Source organism: Ranitomeya variabilis, chromosome 1 (assembly GCF_051348905.1).
Source record: "Ranitomeya variabilis isolate aRanVar5 chromosome 1, aRanVar5.hap1, whole genome shotgun sequence".
In the NCBI taxonomy this organism is placed as follows: domain Eukaryota; kingdom Metazoa; phylum Chordata; class Amphibia; order Anura; family Dendrobatidae; genus Ranitomeya; species Ranitomeya variabilis.
This window is the reverse complement of record NC_135232.1, coordinates 274,757,820-274,775,185: the sequence shown is the minus strand read 5'-3', so window position 1 is coordinate 274,775,185 and position 17,366 is coordinate 274,757,820. Positions and strand designations below refer to the sequence as shown.

Sequence of the window (17,366 nt, the reverse complement as noted above, 5' to 3'; positions counted from 1 at the left end):
AGCAAGTGGAGCCATGCGTCACTGAATGCGTGGCCTCCAGTATAGCTCTATCCAAGACTGACTTTTATTTTGCTCCTTTGGTTGAGGTATTTTACATTCAGAGCTCATAAAGTAATTTTTACAGTGATTTTTTTTTTTTTTTGCACAATCACTGCAAAACACCACCATCTTGTGAAAATGACACTGACACCAGTGTCATCCATAACTCATTATTTCCAGACATATGGATGCGGAATACAACCTCTACATCGGGCTAAAGTCTGTCGGGTATTAAACAAAAGAGGAATTACAAGTGACAGGAAATCAAAGATATGCATAAACTATTTACAAAGACCTGGAAGACTGCAAGTTATATAATATAGATTTGTATACAATTACATATGAGGTGAAAGTGTCACAATGAGAGCAGAATTACATCTTTAGCATCTGATCACAAGTAAATCTACAAATGCCGAAGCCACTTAACTCTGAAAATCTTTGGCCTAAGTTTGGAACTGATATTCAGGGACTGCTTCAGGGGTGGCAAGCTGGGCAATTTCTCAGGGACCCCGTTTCTTAACTACTTCACTGACTAAGACCACATGGGTGGAAATAAATTCACGGCACATTTCAATATGCTGCAACCTTTTATTTTTCCACACTATGGGCTCATTCACATGTCCGATTTTTCCACGTACGAGAAAAATGGACTGATAATTCTTATCACAATGTGGTCCGAGAGTCACTTGTTATTCTCGTACATAGAAAAATAATAAAAAAAAGTTTTTTCACAGTCAATGAAAATCGAACTGCAGTCAGATGTCATCCAAGTGCTGTACTATTTTTTCACAGACCCATAGACATACATTGCTGATTTTGATCCAATCCTCTCATTAATTTCGGATATATCTCTGATATTTTCCATGGACCACTCAGTCCAAGGAAAAAACTTGGATATGTGCACAGCCACACAGAATATCATAGGTATGAAAAGCTACCCGTGAAAACCATTGACAGCACTTGTACGTGAAAACCAGAAGTGTGAATGAGTCCTAATACAGAACCAAAAATGGGTGAAATCCATCATGATGTTTTGGGCACTGCCTACTCCTGCACACATTGCTGACACAACCTGACTCTGAAAAGCTCACATGAACAAAACATGTTGGATTACTTGTGTTGAAACTTGACTTTTGTAGATTACGAGGATATTTTAGGGCTCCTATGCAACTTTTGGCGAGCCCTTTTGAGGGCTGCAGTGCTGGTTACATTTAGGCCACATTCACATGTTCAGTATTTGGTCAGTATTTACCACAGTATTTGGAAGTAAAAACCAGGAGTGGGTGATAAATATAGAAAAGGTGACATGTTTCTATTATACGTTTCCTCTGATTGTTCCACTCCTGCTTTTAGCTTACAAATACTGATGTAAAATACTGACCAAATACTGAATATGTGAACATGGCCATAAAGTCGTAGCAGCATTTACCTGTCAGTGTGTGCATGCAACCAGCTTTGCCCTAATCTATATCCAGCAGAGGTCGCAATCTACTAAATGATTAATTTACTGAGCACTATTTACTCAGCACACATTTTTAATACATAAGTACCGGTAATAAAGGTTATATTTTAAGTTTTTAACTGTGGCCACCTTTACCCAGTGAGAAATCTATCAGTAGGATCCATTTGTGCTATTGTCTAGGGGCTGAAAGACCATGACAATTTCAGTGGCATAAACAAGCGATGTTGCAGTCCTTCTGGACCTTATTCATCACATAACCCTGAAAAAAGGGGGTTTCCCAAAATACATCCTTATCTGATCTGTTTGACTGATTGCAGGGACCACCCCTGAACTAGCTGCGTGGGCTTCCTCAAAAACGCGCATTGGGGCTGCATGGTCTGACCTACTGCCTGGACAAAATTGGGTGAGATTTTATTTTGACATAAGGATTCGCACTGTCTACACCTTAGTTACGTGTATAGGGAGATAGCCATACTGGCATTATGCTTCTTTTACTCTAATTACACTCATGGTGGTTAGACAGTGTTGTAATATGTATTAGGGCTGACCCACACGTCCAGATAATTCCGGTACCGGAATAAATCGGTACCGGAGTTATCCGTGTCCGTGTGCCTGGGAACTCACGGAGGCCATACCTGCGGCACACGTGTGCCGCCCGTATGGCGAGTGGGTACCACACGGAGCGTGTGGTACCCACTCTGCATGGTGCTGAAGCTGCGATTCATATCATCCCTGCAGCAACGTTTGCTGCAGGGAAAATATGAAGAATAGTGTTTAAAATAAAGATCCATGTGTCCGCCGCCCCCCCACCCCCTGTGCGCCCCCCCGCTGGTCAGAAAATACTTATCCGGGTCCCCCGTCGGCTGTCGCTCCTTCCTGGTCTGGCCGCGGCTTACTGTATGCGGTCACGTGGGGCCGCTCATTTACACTCATGAATAGGCGGCTCCGCCCCTATTGGAGGTGGAGCCACATATTCATGAGTGTAATCGGCCGCATACAGTAGAGAAGCCGCGGCCAGACCAGGAAGGAGCGACAGCCGACGGGGGATCCGGGTGAGTATTTGTTGACCAGCGGGGGGGGCGCACAGGGGGTGGGGGGGCGGCGGACACATGGATCTTTATTTTAAACACTATTCTTCATATTTTCCCTGCAGCAAACGTTGCTGCAGGGATGATATGAATCGCAGCTTCAGCACCATGCAGAGTGGGTACCACACGCTCCGTGTGGTACCCACTCGCCATACGGGCGGCACACGTGTGCCGCAGGTATGGCCTCCGTGAGTTCCCAGGCACACGGACACGGATAACTCCGGTACCGATTTATTCCGGTACCGGAATTATCTGGACGTGTGGGACAGCCCTTATATACTATGATCGCTGATTTCCCGGTCTTGTGATATATGCAATTGTGTCGGACCTCTTTCTGTTTTGTGTCCTTCACTATATAATTTTTTGTCCTTGAAAAAATCTTTTTTATAATTATGTATGTGGTGATTTTATAATTATATTGGTAACTGATAAATATTTGATATACTTTTTATACATGGGCAGTTCTGTACTCCTTTTTTCTCTTTGTATATTATTGTATTTTGGAGTATTTTAGCCTGTTTTTAACAGTGCATTTTTTATTGATTTATTTCTGGGTTTTTTATTTAATGCATCACCTGTCCTGTTGATTGGTTATAAATATTCATTTAGGGAAAACCCGGTTGAGGCCGTGTACCCATGTAGTGTTAATACAGATTTTTTTTTAATGCAGAAAATCTGCTGTGTTTAACTGTCCAAGCAAAATGGATGTGATTTAATAAAAACTGCAAAGCACTGTGTGTTTAAAGATGCTGTTCAACTGTGCAGGAAGCCTGAAAAAATGCATGTACAAAATGCAGTTGTGATTTTAAGGGTAGAATCAGACGTTTTCTGCACTAAAAATAGCATTAAAAAATGCTGCTTCAAATCTGCACCAAAAATGATCACATAAAAGACAAAACGCAGGAAATAAAAATGTAGCTAAAATGCAATAATCAGTCAAGATTCTTATTGAGAAAAAAAACAAACACATTATTTACACTACGTGTGAGCACAGCCATTCAGCACCTAGTAGGAAGCCGCATGTAAAAAGGATGCCAATCCACAGGGGAATTAACCCCCTAACGACACTGGGTCACCTGGGATTTAAATAATATAGCAGTAATACATCCAAACAACAATTAAATCCTTGGTGATCGAAGTAGTGAAAGGGGTTAATTCCGCAATGGATCAGCGTTTTCCCCATTTATCACCTATGTATGAATATATTATGTAGACATGGTATGGTGGTATTATTTGGGCACTAAACAGCTGTATTATGTGAGCTGTAGAACGATATCTTACAGATTTTACTGTACAGAGTTCTAACTTAACAGATGTCCAGAATCATACTTATCATTTCCTATTTCACCCTCATTTTCTCCAATGCACCTTGACTAATGTCTATAATATGAGCTTCCTGGACAATACAGAAGCACAAGTATCATACATGATCAGTTGCCGCCATGCAGATTGGTCATTGTGACAAGCGCTCAGCATATGGGACTGTGTCAGAACCTTCTGCTGAGGGAAACAATGGCACTATTATACGCTTTAGTGGAGACACAACTCTCGTTGAATTCAGAGCAGAGCCCAGCACTCAGGTCCAGGGCTGAATATTTTATCTTGGAACATTTTATACATTCCTACATCCAAAAGAGGATTTCAAACTTTTCAACTATTTGCTACCTCAACATGAGACATGGCTCACAAACACAATTCACTAGTCAACTCTGGATACTGGCAGGTTCCCAATCCAAAGATTTAGCAGTCCTGTTTTCTAAACCACTACATCTCCATGAATGAATGCAATCCAATCATTGATACATTACATGCAGCAAACACGTAATGTCAACAGCAAACCATGAATAAATGAGGGTTTCACATAATCATTACACCTCTTCATCAGGTTGTGTTAAGGCCCCCTATACACATTAGGTGGCTGTTGGGTCAAACAATGCTTGAGCTCAACGTTTGGCTGAGGACCATCTCAGCCGTCTCTCCCATAAACAGGAGCACTTGTTCAGCTGATCGCTCCTGTGTTCATTGTGAGAAAGCTGCCACAGACATCTCTGCTACCCGGTCGACATCTTCCCCAATCAGTTAGCCATCTCCCTATATACTTTAGTGTCGGATGAACACATCAAGATCAACGGGTGAAGCTGGCATGAATCTATTGTGTATGGGTGACTTTAGGATGACCTGGTCAGCCATAAGATTAAATTAAGTGAACAGTAGTGACAAAGGATACATTAGGCAGTAAGATCAGTTCAAGGTTGATGTGTTGGAAGTAGTAATAATAGGAAAAAATAAGTATCTAAGTGACTTTGACTAGACCAAATTGTGTTGGCTGGATGAACTGGGTTACACATCCTCCGAAGTAGCAAGCCTTGTGGGGGTCTTCTCAGTATATAATGGATTGGAGAACAATAAGTGGTCAAACGAAGGATAACTAGTGAACAGGGTCAAAGTCACCCTAGGCTCATGAATGTGCCCAGGTATTGAAGGACAACCTATCTGGTCCAATCCTATGGAAAAGCTACAGCTGCACAGATTTTTGTATGTACTACAAATTACAATATAATAACCTTGGAAGAACAAGTTACTTTTTATAGTTTCTATTAGGCCATGTGCATACGTTGAGTATTAAGTGAGTTTTTTACCTCCGCGTTTGTAAGCCAAAACCAGGAGTGGGTGAAAAATACAGAAGTGGTGACATGTTTCAATTATACTTTTCCTCTGATAGTATTCGTAAGCCAAAACCAGGAGAGGAACAGAGTTTAAAAAACTGACCAAATACTGAACGTGTGAACATGGCCTAATTAGTCTTATGGCTGTCATTTAACGCAACCTATTGTGATAGATTTTCGTATTATACAGTATATCATCATACATTTTTACAAAATTTGAGCTGCATAGAAGTCCTACAGTGGCGAATGCTTATTTCACTGGTAAACAAAATATACTGGAGTTGATGCAAATTAATTTGCAGGACCCGGTCCATCGGCCACACCAGTGATCTGTGGTGGCTGGACAGGAACCCCTCCCGACATTTTCAGCTCTACTTTCAAATAGCTGACCTGGCAGGATGTCATATGAGTGTCACACCACCACAATAATGTGGCTCCAGGCCTTCAAATCAAAAGAAGATTGGCAGATGCTGGAATGTAGGAAGCCGTTCTCAGGGCTCCCATCCAGCGCACACAGATAACTTATATTCAATAATCTTGTAAGTTTTAGTAAAATTGAAGAAATTTGTAGAAAGTATGTAGACTCCAGTTTTTAGACGATGCTTTACTCAACCATTGAGATGGAAACATAATAGCACACAGAGTCTATGAAAAAGGGATGTGTACTTTAGACAAACCTCATTTATATATCTTCATGGTAACAGAGCAGACCTAAAGGTCTATGGGTCTATAAAGTACGGTACATACTCTACACACAAACATCTGATTTCTTTTCGATGGCTTTCTTAGAAACTGCTCCATTTCTTAAGTTTGTTTAGTAAGTAAAATGGCTTTGATGTACTTTGTGCTTCATTGTGGTATTTAGTTATGCTGGGGGGGGGGGACTTTGTGCTGCATTGTGGCATGTAGTGCTATTGGGGAAGTATTTCATGCTACAATTTTCCACGTCATACAATTTGCATCTGTGTACTGACAAACTAATGTGTATGAATATAAGGGCACAGGTTGACTATTTTACTAAATCTGCTAGCAGGTATTTTTGGTTTTATATTGTTTTTTTCTCGGTTTGAAATCTTGTCACAAGGATGATGGTCATTTTCACCAGCTTCGATAAGTGACCCCTCTTGCCATTGTTTATTATAAATGTAACAACTTGGGTATCTCCATTTACTGATTAACAAGTTTTAACATATCTATCTTACTTCTGATATTACACCTTTCAAATTAGAGAAGACTGAGTTAGTCCAAGGAGAATACGTTAGAAAGCTTTGTATAAAGATTTTTCTTTTTAATTTGTCACGAATAAAAACTAATAGTTTTAACAAAGGCTAATGATACATTTATAAGATTACAAGTATTTATTATTTATATAGGAATGCAGTAGTCTGTGTGAAAAAATAATCATGGCGCTAACTTGGAGTCACTGTATGGCCCTAGTAGTATACACCTCCAAAGAAAGACTTGTACGCTGTGTGCACTGAGCCTTCTTTTATATGACGTCACTTACAGGCAGGTAGCCATGTTACAAATCATCTGGAGACTTGCAGAAATGTTATAAATCACCTAGAGACATGTAGTCATATTTCAGATGTAAATCTACCATTAGCTGTGTCCTGGATATTGCTTACAGAAGGACAGGGGTCACTTGAGGTTTTGCAGGTCACCTGACTGTCGCCATGTTTAATCCTAATCAGTTAGGCTAAAGTCGCATTACATAGGACTGTTCGGGGGGGGGATATTACATTCTACTGTGTAGACAGTGGCTACTGCACTGATGTAAGAAATGCATGTAAACTTAAAGTTTAATACCTGCACAATCTAAAAAAATTATGATTTACTATTTTACAAACAAATAAATGAAAAAATAAAAAAACAAAATATCCTTTTAAAGGGGTTGTCCATCTGATCATTTTTTAAAGGCTTAACGTGGCATAAAAAAGGAAAAGGAGCCATTCACCACCATTGCTTGTGTTCTTACGCTTACCGAGTCCCTGTTCTCTACTTTTTGGTCCTGTTCTGGCATTGCTAGCATATTAACATAGGATCAGGAAGAAGAGACCAGCAGAGACTCCTTAAGCTTCAGTACAAGAATGGCTTGCCTTCTTTTCTGTTAGAAGCCTTTTTGAAAAGTAAAAAAAAATAAATAAATAAGAATTCCCCCTTTCAAAGTCTGGCATGATCGTTCTAGTGGTCTGAAAAAACTGAATAGTTGTGCACAATCTACTTAAAACTTAAAATTGCAATGAACCAATCATCACTACATTGTAGGATGTGCAGACAGGCCAGTGTATAGTAAATGGGTAAGGATGGGAAATAAGGGAAGAGTAAAAGACACAGACAACCCTTTGCAGGCTGGAATAGCGGTGGCAATCAGTGAATTACTGCAACTATAGGTTCTGGTAACACTTTGTGAAACACCCTACTGGTATCCATGAGCCCTCATAGGGCATACGGACAGAGGCAGCCTTCACCAACCGTTCAATATGCTTCTCCATGTTACTCTACTGCACTCAATTCTGGGCATATGTCCAATATTTTGCCAACTGTGAGTTGGAGCAACATAGTGATGCTTTCAGATTGAACTGATCATTGTTGATCAGACTTGAAAATGTGCAAAATGTGAGGAAGTTCATCAAATAATATAAACTGGTTTTCTGATATTTGAGCAAAATTGTGCCTGTTTCCGATGGTGTCACTAACCTTTCTAAAGGAAAAAGGTTGGCGAGGCTTAGCAAGAACAGTGGCGCCAACTCCAACTGCAGCCCAACAGGTTAACCATCATTTTAATAATTGTCGGCAATCAAAGTGAAGATCTACACCAGCTGAAAACTGCTGAGAATTTCAGTTTCTGCTGCACGGACAGCTACAAATGATTTACCGGTAAGTGGTGTGAATCTCATATTACGGTAAAATTTTGCGATTCTAAGGGGAAAAAACTTTTGATCAAGACTGGCACATGAAACAACACTCCATGACACCCAAGAACCTGTACCTAGCTATGTGCTGTCATTTTCTGGAGTAAGAGCACAACATAGTGACGTCGGGAGCTATTTGTTTGACCAAAATTAACTATGTGACAGAGATGACTGTCAAGCAGCTACATACATGTGTGTGTGTATGTGTATATATATATATATATATATATATATATATATATATATATATATATATATATATATATATATATATATATATATATATATATATATATATACAGTGGGGCAAAAAAGTATTTAGTCAGTCAGCAATAGTGCAAGTTCCACCACTTAAAAAGATGAGAGGCGTCTGCAATTTACATCATAGGTAGACCTCAACTATGGGAGACAAACTGAGGGAAAAAAAAATCCAGAAAATCACATTGTCTGTTTTTTTATCATTTTATTTGCATTTTATGGTGGAAAATAAGTATTTGGTCAGAAACAAAATTTCATCTCAATACTTTGTAATATATCCTTTGTTGGCAATGACAGAGGTCAAACGTTTTCTGTAAGTCTTCACAAGGTTGCCACACACTGTTGTTGGTATGTTGGCCCATTCCTCCATGCAGATCTCCTCTAGAGCAGTGATGTTTTTGGCTTTTCGCTTGGCAACACGGACTTTCAACTCCCTCCAAAGGTTTTCTATAGGGTTGAGATCTGGAGACTGGCTAGGCCACTCCAGGACCTTGAAATGCTTCTTACGAAGCCACTCCTTCGTTGCCCTGGCGGTGTGCTTTGGATCATTGTCATGTTGAAAGACCCAGCCACGTTTCATCTTCAATGCCCTTGCTGATGGAAGGAGGTTTGCACTCAAAATCTCACGATACATGGCCCCATTCATTCTTTCATGTACCCGGATCAGTCGTCCTGGCCCCTTTGCAGAGAAACAGCCCCAAAGCATGATGTTTCCACCACCATGCTTTACAGTAGGTATGGTGTTTGATGGATGCAACTCAGTATTCTTTTTCCTCCAAACACGACAAGTTGTGTTTCTACCAAACAGTTCCAGTTTGGTTTCATCAGACCATAGGACATTCTCCCAAAACTCCTCTGGTTCATCCAAATGCTCTCTAGCAAACTTCAGACGGGCCCGGACATGTACTGGCTTAAGCAGTGGGACACGTCTGGCACTGCAGGATCTGAGTCCATGGTGGCGTAGTGTGTTACTTATGGTAGGCCTTGTTACATTGGTCCCAGCTCTCTGCAGTTCATTCACTAGGTCCCCCCGCGTGGTTCTGGGATTTTTGCTCACCGTTCTTGTGATCATTCTGACCCCACGGGGTGGGATTTTGCGTGGAGCCCCAGATCGAGGGAGATTATCAGTGGTCTTGAATGTCTTCCATTTTCTAATTATTGCTCCCACTGTTGATTTCTTCACTCCAAGCTGGTTGGCTATTGCAGATTCAGTCTTCCCAGCCTGGTGCAGGGCTACAATTTTGTTTCTGGTGTCCTTTGACAGCTCTTTGGTCTTCATCATAGTGGAGTTTGGAGTCAAACTGTTTGAGGGTGTGCACAGGTGTCTTTTTATACTGATAACAAGTTTAAACAGGTGCCATTACTACAGGTAATGAGTGGAGGAAAGAGGAGACTCTTAAAGAAGAAGTTACAGGTCTGTGAGAGCCAGAAATCTTGATTGTTTGTTTCTGACCAAATACTTATTTTCCACCATAATATGCAAATAAAATGATAAAAAAACAGACAATGATTTTCTGGATTTTTTTTTCTCAGTTTGTCTCCCATAGTTGAGGTCTACCTATGATGTAAATTACAGGCGCCTCTCATCTTTTTAAGTGGTGGAACTTGCACTATTGCTGACTGACTAAATACTTTTTTGCCCCACTGTATATATATCAGTGTGTGCACACATAAATTTGCGTGGTCCTATGAGTGCGTCTAGACTTGTATATATGCGTGTTTTATCTTTTTTAGTCTTTTCTAAAGACAAAAACAAAAAAAAGTGAATGTACAGTACAGACCAAAAGTTTGGACACACCTTCTCATTTAAAGATTTTTCTGTATTTTCATGACTATGAAAATTGTACATTCACACTGAAGGCATCAAAACTATGAATTAACACATGTGGAATTATATACTTACAAAAAAAGTGTGAAACAACTGAAAATATGTCTTATATTCTAGGTTCTTCAAAGTAGCAACCTTTTGCTTTGATGACTGCTTTGCACACTCTTGGCATTCTCTTGATGAGCTTCAAGAGGTAGTCACCGGGAATGGTTTTCACTTCACAGGTGTGCCCAGTCAGATATAATAAGTGGGATTTATTGCCTTATAAATGGGGTTGGGACCATCAGTTGTGTTGTGCATAAGTCTGGTGGATACACAGCTGATAGTCCTACTGAATAGACGGTTAGAATTTGTATTATGGCAAGAAAAAAGCAGCTAAGTAAAGAAAAACGAGTGGCCATCATTACTTTAAGAAATGAAGGTCAGTCAGTCTGAAAAATTGCGAAAACTTTGAAAGTGTCCCCAAGTGCAGTGGCAAAAACCATCAAGCGCTACAAAGTAACTGGCTCACATGAGGACTGCCCCAGGAAAGGAAGACCAAGAGTCACTTCTGCTTCTGAGAATAAGTTTATCAGAGTCACCAGCCTCAGAAATCGCAGGTTAACAGCAGCTCAGATTAGAGACCAGGTCAATGCCACACAGAGTTCTATCGGCAGACACATCTCTACAACAACTGTTAGGGTATGTGCACACGTCAGGATTTCTTGCAGAAATTTTCCTGACAAAAACCGGACATTTTTGCCAGAAATCCGCATGCGTTTTTACCGTGATTTTACCGCTTTTTCCATGCGTTTTTGGTGCGTTTTTTAAGCTTTTTTTTCCCCCAAATGCATAGAATAGTGGGAAAAACGCAGAAAATCCGCAAAATTAATGAACATGCTGCTTTTTTTTACCGCGATGCGTTTTTTTCGCGGAAAAAAACGCATCATGTGCACAAAACATGCAGAATGCATTCTAAATGATAGGATGCATAATGTATGCGTTTTTAATGAGTTTTTATAGTGTTTTTATCGCGAAAAAACCTGAACATGTGCACATACCCTAAAGAGGAGACTTTGTGCAGCAGGCCTTCATGGTAAAATAGCTGCTAGGAAACCACTGCTAAGGACAGGCAACTAGCAGAAGAGACTTGTTTGGGCTAAAGAACACAAGGAATGGACATTAGACCAGTGGAAATCTGTGCTTTGGTCTGATGAGTCCAAATTTGAGATCTTTGGTTCCAACGACCGTGTCTTTGTGCGACGCAGAAAAGGTGAATGGATGGACTCCACATGCCTGCCTCCCACCGTGAAGCATGGAGGAGGAGGTGTGATGGTGTGGGGTGCTTTGCTGGTGACAATGTTGGGGATTTATTCAAAATTGAAGGTATACTGAACCATCATGGCTCCCACAGCATCTTGCAGCGGCATGCTATTCCATCCGGTTTGCGTTTAGTTGGACCATTATTTATTTTTCAACAGGACAATGACCCCAAACACACCTCCAGGCTGTGTAAGGGCTATTTGACCAAGAAGGAGAGTGATGGGGTGCTATGCCAGATGACCTGGCCTCCACAGTCACCAGACCTGAACCCAATCGAGATGGTTTGGGGTGAGCTGGACCGCAGAGTGAAGGCAAAAGGGCCAACAAGTGCTAAGCATCTCTGGGAACTCCTTCAAGATTGTTGGAAAACCATTCCCGGTGACTACCTCTTGAAGCTCATCAAGAGAATGTCAAGAGTGTGCAGAGCAGTCATCAAAGCAAAAGGTGGCTACTTTGAAGAACCTAGAATATAAGACATATTTTCAGTTGTTTCACACTTTTTTGTAAGTATATAATTCCACATGTGTTAATTCATAGTTTTGATGCCTTCAGTGTGAATGTACAATTTTCATAGTCATGAAAATACAGAAAAATCTTTAAATGAGAAGGTGTGTCCAAACTTTTGGTCTGTACTGTATCTCTTCAGGGATCTGTTCACATTTTTAATTAAAAAAGAAGAACACAAGAAAGAGCAGATCCTTAGAGAGTCCTGAGCCCAATGTGTAGCAAACAACAATCTGAGTATTGAAACATTATATTCACATGTACAAATTTTCAACTGTGAACTTTCCTTTATTGATTTTGCCGCAAATCTACAAATTCATATCAAAATCTGCATAGGTGTCATACGTGGATGCAGATTTGCTGTGGATGTCATCCTATGTACACAAGATTACATCTGCATCATAACTTGTCAAGAGGATTTAAAATCAACCACAAATAAATTTAATGCTATCTTCACACAGCCATAGTTTTATTCCGAGTGTTCTCTGTGGGAAAAAACGAACAGCACTCAAGTCAATGCTATTCAGTTGGGCTGTTCAGATGACCATTATTTTACACCGGCCGAATGTCTGCATGAAAAAAAGAAAGCATTGGTCTCTTCTGATTGTCATATGAGACTCACCTATTCATGTCTATGTGTGTGCAAATAAAAAAAATTAGATCAACAACATAGCATCCGATTTCAACGGATTCATTGCAATTCTTAACATAAAAAACTAATTTTGGTATTGGAAAATGTATTCACTGGTGAAGTATAAAGACAAGTGCCATAAAGATTGTATATGGATGATATACGGATTGCATATAGATAATACAGATAAAAAAAATTGTCTATTTTTTTTTCTTGATGAAAATCATGTGAACTTAATACAAATTCCAGGCAGATGTTTTCCTGCTGCACTTTGCTGCCACTCAAATCACCAATGATTTTCCACTATTGGAACTTTCTATAAAAACCAGTCTTAAGCCTCAGGGTATGTGCACACGTCCGGAAAGTATGCAGAAATTTCCTGAGAAAATCCTGAGATTTTCCCCAGGAATTCTGCACGCGTTTTTATTGCATATTTTGCGCGTTTTTTGTGCGGATTTTACGCGTTTTTTTCCGGAGGTTCCCAATGCAAAAATATAGTGGGAAAACTGCTTCAAATCTGCAAAATTAATGAACATGCTGCGTATTTTTCCGCATGCGTTTTTTTTTGGGGCGGAAAAATACGCAACATGTGCACAAAAATTGCGGAAACCATTATAAATGATGGGATGCATATGTATGCATTTTTTAAGCGTTTTTAAGCATTTTGGTTGCGAAAAAACGCGCGAATAATCCGGAACGTGCGCACACAGCCTCACTCGGATATTAGTGTTTTCTCATATGCAAAAATGGTAGTGGTGTCATCATTGTTTGGTCAGTGTGTCACTAGTGTACAGTCGTTGTGTGCATTTTTACCATCAGTGTGTTTCAGGGATGTACAAATAAATTGCAAAGGTTCTTCTATCCTTTGCAATGTTACAGCACATGCACTATAGTGCTGTACGTGTTTTTCCTGGACTAATAGACATGTATTGCTACTTTTCATCCGTGCTGACCATAAAAAACTAACTTGTCTCCGTGAGTTTTAAACGGACACATGCTGCTGCATGTAAAAATATGGACATGTAAACAGTCCCATAAGTTATAATGGGCATCTGTTCTATCCCTGAAAAATGTGGGTAGGACACATACATGAAACACGGATATCTGAATGAGGCCTTAGACTGCCATTGGTACCTATAAGAAAAAATAAATTAGACTGCACAAAAGAGTTTAATTGGATTGTAGAAGAGTTACCTCCTTGTCCTATCTGCATCTTTTTAAATGCCCTTTATGCGCTGGGCAGACAATAGCAACGTAAGTGCCCCTAATTCATCCTGTGCCCTGAGGGATCCATGTAAATGTGATGACTGCCTGATGACCTTATCAAATGATCAGATAAAGATCTGTATAATCTGGCCACAACCAGTAGCTCTATCCCTGCTTTGTCACCAAAAGTTACCAATGTAACAGTGTACCCTGAAAATAGGGGATCTGACCCTATGCAGGAGGGGCCGCAGGCAGCAGAAAGAGGATGGACAGGTAGTCAAGAGTCAGGAAGAGGAAGAACAATGGAGCTGTGTCCAGCTCAGCACAGACCACATGCTGAACACTCATCCCCGGGAACGTTACCATTTTTATACACACAGACGCACAAGCCTCTGCAAAGAGGATTATCACATCACAAGAAGCAGATCCGGGTAGACACATTTCTGTTACACGTCTAAAGCACAGCAAGCAGACTTACCTCTGTGCCTGTTGGTTGTTTTATCAAACATTAACATGGCATCATCAACCTGTACGGGAACAGGGAGAGGGGTTAATCAGTCCCATGTAAGCAAGGTACTTTTTGGCAGATGTGATACAGACAATGTGGAAAAAAAGTAAGAATTCCAATTCAGCAGACTGAAAATGACACAGGTGGATCACATAGGGGAAGCATGGAGGAGAGGGGGGCATTGAAACTCTGCAATGTGAAAAGAATAAGGGGTAAGGAGGCCTACAGCAAAGGGCAGAGAGCAGGCACAAGAAAGGGAGAAGGAGGCCACACAGGGACTTCAGAATGAGGTTGGAACAGAGAGAAAAGAAATGCATAAGGTACGCAAGGAGCTGAGGGGAGAAAGTGGAAGCTTGGCGAAACATAGGATTCTGTGTGTCCTGCTACTTCCAGGCTCTAAGATCTATGAGATATTTATTTACTCATCAGGTCAAACAGTTTCTTGCCTTTCAAAGAAAACCGTTTGGTTCCCTGGAGAATCCGAGGCTCTGGGAGCCCTGTCCTGTTACTATGACTGCAGCTTAGTATGTCCTGAGCCGCAGGGGAGAGGGAAAGAGGCGAAAGCTTTTGTGTGCGACTGAAAAGATGGGGGGAGGGGTGTGGGCCCCACCAGATATCAGGGGGAGAGGGAGTATGAGATGTAAGGAAGGACCGAGATGTAGAAAAAGAAACAAAGACAAAAGTGGGCGCACAAAAAATAAAAGTAGCAAGAATGGGAAAACAAGATGCAAAACAAGAATACGAGGTTTCACTTTGCAGCCAATGATGCAGCGTTTCACTTTATTTTGTAACCAGTGTGTCCGGACAGGTGAACTCTCCATTTGCTGTGGCTAGGTAGTCGCTGCAGCAACGTGTGTGCCTGTCATATGCGTGCAATGTACAATCACCACCCCCACTACACAGTGGTAGATAATCTGCAGCCGATGGCAGAGAAATCCGAGTCATCCAGTGATCTCTCCAACCTCCTAATTAAATGGGGATCTAATCGCCTTATAACGAGGCTTGTTCGTCAGTGTCTGTCAGGGGTTTATAATGGGGGAGGGCCATCCTCAGGTGTCATGGACAGAGAAGAGAAGCCATATTTTGTAAAATCTGATTATAGATGAAACTTTTATTATACTTGTTGTATGTAACAGTTAATTTGAAAAAATAAAAAAGAGGAAATGTGTATTGCTTTATTCACTTAATCCCCAAATCTACAGGCTTCTTTTAAAACCTTGCCACTTGCTGACCAGAGACTTACTGACGCGGATGAGAATGCTTCCCCAGCTGTCATAGAGACCGCAGGCCTCTATTAACATCATGCTTCATCATGACAATGGATGTTCGGCTAATTAGCAATAATTTGCACCTGAAAATTTGGAATCTGCATCCTGCTGCCGCTACTTACAATGCGGACTCACCTTTCCAAATTGCTCGAAATATTGTTTTACATCCTCCACAGTTGTATTCACTGACAATCCGCCCACAAAAATCTTCTTTGTCCTTGTCACCATCTGTAACAATTAAGAGTAGTTAGGCGATGTCTGCAGACAAGGAGACTGACCAGGGGACAAGTGGTGGGCATGAGCACAGGTGCTTCTTCTGCACATGATGAAAGAGATTATATTATTTTCTTGCTCCCTGGAAGGTGACAGTGTGTGGAAAAGTACTCTAGTTGTTATGAAAACCTCAGCTTCTGCTATAGAGCAAGCAAAGTGAAATGTATCACGTTAGGCACTTACCAGAAACTTTATAAAGACATACATCACATAAAACCATCAGACAAAAACAATCACAGCATCTAGTAAAGTGAGCCTTGTTTGAGGGTCTCCCAGCTGCCTCTAATTACCCTGGCGCTAAGCTTCCTGGCTCTGACACCAAGATGCCGTCTGTCAACAAACTACTTAAGGGAATTAACCCAGTTCTGCCGGTGTTTGCAGGACCCAATTCTGATCCACCTGCTAGTTATTGGACATAAGCCGATTTCCTTCCAATAGTTACATCTCTCTCCTTGCCCTCTCCCCGGCTGCTGTAACGGATTGTCCCCAACTATCTCCACTACAGCGCTTCCAGGAATTCGGAAAGAAACTAATTTGTTTGCTTTAATAATTTGTGCCTAGGGATGATCCTAAACTTACCTTGGGCTGAGCTCTGCGAGGAAAAGCTACTTTTGGGTCAATCTGAAAATGAGAATATGGAAATATTATACTTTTGGACAACCACAGGACCTACAAAGAACATAAGCTACAGCAACATAATATATAAAGGTGACTACTGTCTAGAAAACTGTAGAGCAAGACATAAAGATATTAAAACCTACTGAGTAACACAAAAAAGAATTGTAGCCCTGATTAGAAATATGACAGGGTAAAGGTGGGTCACCTCAGACATTAGATGTCAGCAGATCCTAATAAAGTTGGGGGGATATTCTGAGAAGCAGGGCCGGACTGGCCATCTGGCAAATGCCAGAAGGGCCTGTCTGGTCATTGGCTGCCTTGCCTGCTACGTTTTTAACAGATTCAGTGTTCTCAAGACACTCCTACTGTTAAGAGTTGTGACGGAGCACAAAGTTGCTGAGTCCGTCACTTACCCCAGCAGGCCACGGGTATCATTAGAAATATTGGTCTTGTAGAAAATCTTCCTTTCCTCCATCCAGTGTAATTTTAGTAATATATCCCATCTGGTTCATGGGGACGGGGACCACATGGGCCTGTGTGATTTCAAATGCCAGGGCTGAATTTCATCCCCAAGTCTGTACCTGCTGAGAAGTATCTACTTATGACCACCATAATACTTATGACCACCTTAATACAGACATTACAGAAAGCAAACCAATCACCCAGCTATAGTCTGCATGCCTACACTAATGACTATGTAAATAGTGCCAGAAAAAGCATAAGAATGTCTAACTAGCCCAAAAAACACCCTGCAACCAGAAATACAGTACCAAGAAACTGACACCTGATGCATAGATTTA

The 17,366-nt window shown here is 40.9% G+C and overlaps 1 protein-coding gene and 1 long non-coding RNA gene across 8 annotated transcripts in view; one reads left to right on the top strand and one right to left on the bottom strand.

Moving 5' to 3' along the window:
• Nucleotides 1–5,660, top strand: part of LOC143815420 (uncharacterized) — a 42,060-nt gene extending 36,400 nt beyond the window's left edge. Inside the window, exons 3-4 of the long non-coding RNA XR_013223748.1 lie at nucleotides 1,819–1,904; nucleotides 5,558–5,660. This is a non-coding gene — a long non-coding RNA (uncharacterized LOC143815420). The remainder of the gene's footprint in view (nucleotides 1–1,818; nucleotides 1,905–5,557) is intronic.
• Nucleotides 1–17,366, bottom strand: part of MSI1 (musashi RNA binding protein 1) — a 39,708-nt gene that overhangs the window by 15,283 nt on the left and 7,059 nt on the right. For all 7 annotated transcript variants that reach the window (XM_077294525.1, XM_077294532.1, XM_077294557.1 and 4 more), the window contains 3 exons: nucleotides 16,528–16,569; nucleotides 15,811–15,903; nucleotides 14,378–14,426 (listed from right to left, as the gene is read on the bottom strand). In XM_077294525.1, coding sequence (XP_077150640.1) covers nucleotides 14,378–14,426; nucleotides 15,811–15,903; nucleotides 16,528–16,569 — 184 coding nt within the window. The remainder of the gene's footprint in view (nucleotides 1–14,377; nucleotides 14,427–15,810; nucleotides 15,904–16,527; nucleotides 16,570–17,366) is intronic.